This window comes from Pygoscelis adeliae, unplaced genomic scaffold (assembly GCF_000699105.1).
Source record: "Pygoscelis adeliae isolate BGI_AS28 unplaced genomic scaffold, ASM69910v1 Scaffold3, whole genome shotgun sequence".
Taxonomy (NCBI): domain Eukaryota; kingdom Metazoa; phylum Chordata; class Aves; order Sphenisciformes; family Spheniscidae; genus Pygoscelis; species Pygoscelis adeliae.
The window spans coordinates 913,888-917,623 of NW_008824446.1; the positions used below are offsets into that span (position 1 = coordinate 913,888).

The window sequence follows — 3,736 nt, forward strand, 5'->3', positions numbered from 1 at the left end:
AGCCCCGGGCCGTGCAGGGACGTGGACCCGACGGCTCTCGGCGGCCTTTCTGGGGCTCTGCCAGCCCGGGAGGGACCGTGGCGTATTGCCCACCGCTGCTGTCGTGCCCTGCTCAACCCCTACGGCCACTCGTGGTCCCAACTGCCCCGTTCCAAACGCCTCGTCCTCACAGCTGTGTAGGCCCAGAGTAGCTGTGCCTCACGGAATCATAGAATATCTCGAGTTGGAAGGGACCCATGATTGAGTCCAACCCCCTGCTCCTCGCAGGGCTACCTAAAACTAAACCATATGATTAACAGCATCGTCCAGATGCTCCTTGAACTCTGACAGGCTCAGTGCCGTGACTGCTTCCCTGGGGAGCCTGTTCCAGTGACCAACCACCCTCTCAGTGAAGAACCTTTTCCTAATGTTGAGTCTGAACTTCCCCAAGATACGCCTCTAGGTATATCTGCAAATACAGACATATTACTGTGCGGATTTTTTTCATAGACCTTGAGAAAGATTTGCAAAGCGGAATAAGAACCACAAAATTCAGAATGGATGTCATGTTAGACCTGGGCCAGGGTACAAATCCGTGTGGAAACCAAAAAAATGTTTCCACTGAGGATTGTTTTAGCAACTACTAGGAGGTGGAGTGTAAGCAGCACTGTGAGCACCCCCTCAGCCCCTGGGTCTCCAGGGGGCAACTTACTTGCCAGAGAGAGGCAGCTGGGGGTTGTCAGGGGAGCGGTGGTAAGCAGAGAAGAAAAAGTGCTTTTCTTCAGTCACTTCATGTGGTAACTAGTGAACAGAAGGATTGCCACAGGATGACGTAGCCTTTAAAGTTTTGGGATCTTAATGAACCCCCCCCAAGTAAATTCATACATACAAGCTTACCTATTAGGTATGTAATCCCCAGGCAAAGAAAAACACTACAGTAATCTGTAGCTTGCTACCATGCACCCATGTACTATACTCAGGTGATTTTATTTGTTAGGAAACACAGGAAACAAGTGTGGTCCACTGAGGTGGAATGAACTGAATCTTGCAGTTTTCCTTCTGCCTTAGACCTAGTCATGTTCATACCAGGATCCCCATTAGTTATATTATCTTGCCCCTAAAGATCAAATTCTGTCATCTTAATTGAAAACAAGTAAAATAAGTTTCAGAGCCATACTTGCATTATTTTAAATCTCTACTTTTGCAGTATAATGGACTCAATTTTTCTTTACTTTTGTAATTGCATGAAGAATCTTCCAATGCTTCCCTTTTACTTACAAGGTTTGTATCAATGGAGTTTTGGTGATCTTCACTTTATTCCCTGACCTTCGAGTACAGACTTTTTGTTATAAATAGACCACTTAAGGAGGGACTTACTCTAATGAATAGTTTCTATGGCCCTCAATTTGTCCTTCTGAAATTGAGAACTTGTTACGTGCACACTTTTGTTCATCTTTCCATAATTCTTATGGTCCCAGCTGGGATTATAACTTATTTAACAAATGGTAGTTTCATAATGTCATTAGTATCTAACCAAAACAAATCTTAAACTGTATCACTGTTGTGATGCTGTTCTCTGTTCCTCACCATGTCTGGGAATGCCTGGAATGTGCCTTTAGTGGTAGCATTTTTCTGTCTCATCTTTTTTTTTTTTGTGGGAAGTGCATGACCAAAGCTGTGTAGCGTTTATCTAACAACAACAGAGATCTCCTTTTGCACAGTCAAACGTGACCGGGGGCACTGTAATTGCCCACTAGTTTCTTGCACCGTCTTAGAAGAAACTGCTATATTTGAACCACTGGTGCAGTTGCGTATGCTCATCTATCATTTTGTATATAGATAGTCTCTCTGTGTTAAAGACGAGAAATAAAAGTTTCTAGGCCCCGGATTAATCTTCTCTCCCACACAAAGATGCAGCAAGAAGTGCCAATCCGAAGATGTGATGCAGTAGGTAATTAAGAAACTTCAATAAAATTTTCTTTATCAGAAATTATGGGTTTACACTTTCCAAGCACTTTGTGTGGGGCACGCTGCCCAGCATGTGGGAAACTTCTCCCGTGTTACATTGCATAACAATGGGTGGGTCAGGTAACAGTATGCATTGTTAAAGATGCCCCTCCCCGCCCTCCATTCTTGGCAAAATTTTAATCATTTGTGATTAAATGTTCTAGACCAGATGTCTACCTCAGGCTATTTTTTTTCCTCTTAATTTCTTCTACATTGATTCATTGTTTCCAAGAAGAAAGCCAGAGAAAAATAACATCATAATAAAAACATTCTGAGAATTTCTTTTAAAAAGTCTTGTACCCCAGCAGAAGTGTGAAAATTTGATGGGTGAGGGGGAAGAGATCACCTTTTTCGGTGCTGTGGCTTTGCTAGCTAGCCAGCCTTGTGAAAACCTGCATAAAGTAAACCAAATTATATTATTGGGGGGGGGGGGGGGAAGTATGCACATGCTCCACACAGATTTACTGGAGTACAATGAATATCACTGAAGAGTCCACCCGCGCTGAACATGTGCCAGACTGCATCTGGACAGAAGCTTCCCTTCCAAAATTTAAGACTCACATCCCACAACATTCAAATTTAATTCTAGCCATTAAAATTTAATGATGTGGGATGTAAGAGCATGCTTTCACTTCCCCCTGTGCATGGTGAGGGGAGGTGAGTCTCGCCAGGTGAAGTGCTGGAGAGAGGGGAAGGGTCCCGGAGGGAGGAGCTGAAGAAATGGGTGACTGGGTGAGGAAAGGCACCTTGCTGGTGGCCGGGAGGTGGAAGGGAGCACGTGAGAGTCTGGTCACGGTGACTGGCCAAAATGGCCACAGGGATGTTGGGGGACCAAAAGGAGGAGGAAGCTGATGCAGGAGCCCCAGGAGACAAAGATGAGGGGGAAGCACGATGGAAGCTGCTGATTATTGCCTGGAGAAAGTGAAAAAAAGATGGGACTGGCTTGACAAGGTGAATGAGTTGGGAGTAGGGGTGAGAGGAAAGGGTAGGCGGGTGGGTGAGCCTGGGGCCAGGCTGGGAGTGGGGAAGAGAGATGAATTATTGGAAGAGAGCCTGGAGCAATGAGCTGGGAGACTCACGCTCCCAGAGGAGTGAGAGGAGGCTGCAAAGGGCAGGGCCCAAACACACAGGTGCAAGCAGAGGTTTGGCCAACAGCCTCCAAGGCCTGTGGTGGGATGGGATGGTGGCAGTCCCTATTTCCCTGTGGTCAGCAAATGTCTTTGAACCCATACCAGAGCACTCGGCTCTCTCCTGTATCATCAGAGTTCACAGGAGACAGGACATAGATCACAGAAATACATTTTGTCAGTTTGGGGTCCCTGAAAAAGCCTTGCTGTGCAGGGGTTATACTCGAGGGTAACTGTTCTTCCAGGGGGCACTTCCAGATTCGCTGGCCAATGGCTGAAAAACCTTTTTTGGCTTCATTTTTAACTAGCCATCCTCCTAAAATCTTCAAATTAAAGGCAAATATGCACCCGCTATATGGACACTTTTTGCACAATTAAAACCCAAATAAACCCTTATTATGCCTATAGAAAAGCTTTCCTGGCAAATTACCTACTAAAGAAGTATCTATTTTAATAAATAATATGTATATCTATAAGTTAGCACTGTCTTCTGAAATTCAGTCCTCAGAATTACGGACCTGTTCTAAAATACCGGTTTAGAAATGCTGGCTTCCAGGCGGCGCTTGCCTACCGACGGCAAGCTGCGGGCGCGGCGCGGCGCGGCCCTGCCCGGCTGCGGCGGC

The 3,736-nt window shown here is 45.8% G+C and overlaps 1 protein-coding gene across 1 annotated transcript in view; it reads right to left on the minus strand.

Moving 5' to 3' along the window:
• The window catches only part of EIF2AK4 (eukaryotic translation initiation factor 2 alpha kinase 4), a 47,870-nt gene that overhangs the window by 43,486 nt on the left and 648 nt on the right, over positions 1–3,736 (minus strand). Inside the window, exons 2-3 of the mRNA XM_009321002.1 lie at positions 3,219–3,429; positions 28–172 (exon numbers count right to left, since the gene is read on the minus strand). Coding sequence (XP_009319277.1) covers positions 28–172; positions 3,219–3,429 — 356 coding nt within the window. The remainder of the gene's footprint in view (positions 1–27; positions 173–3,218; positions 3,430–3,736) is intronic.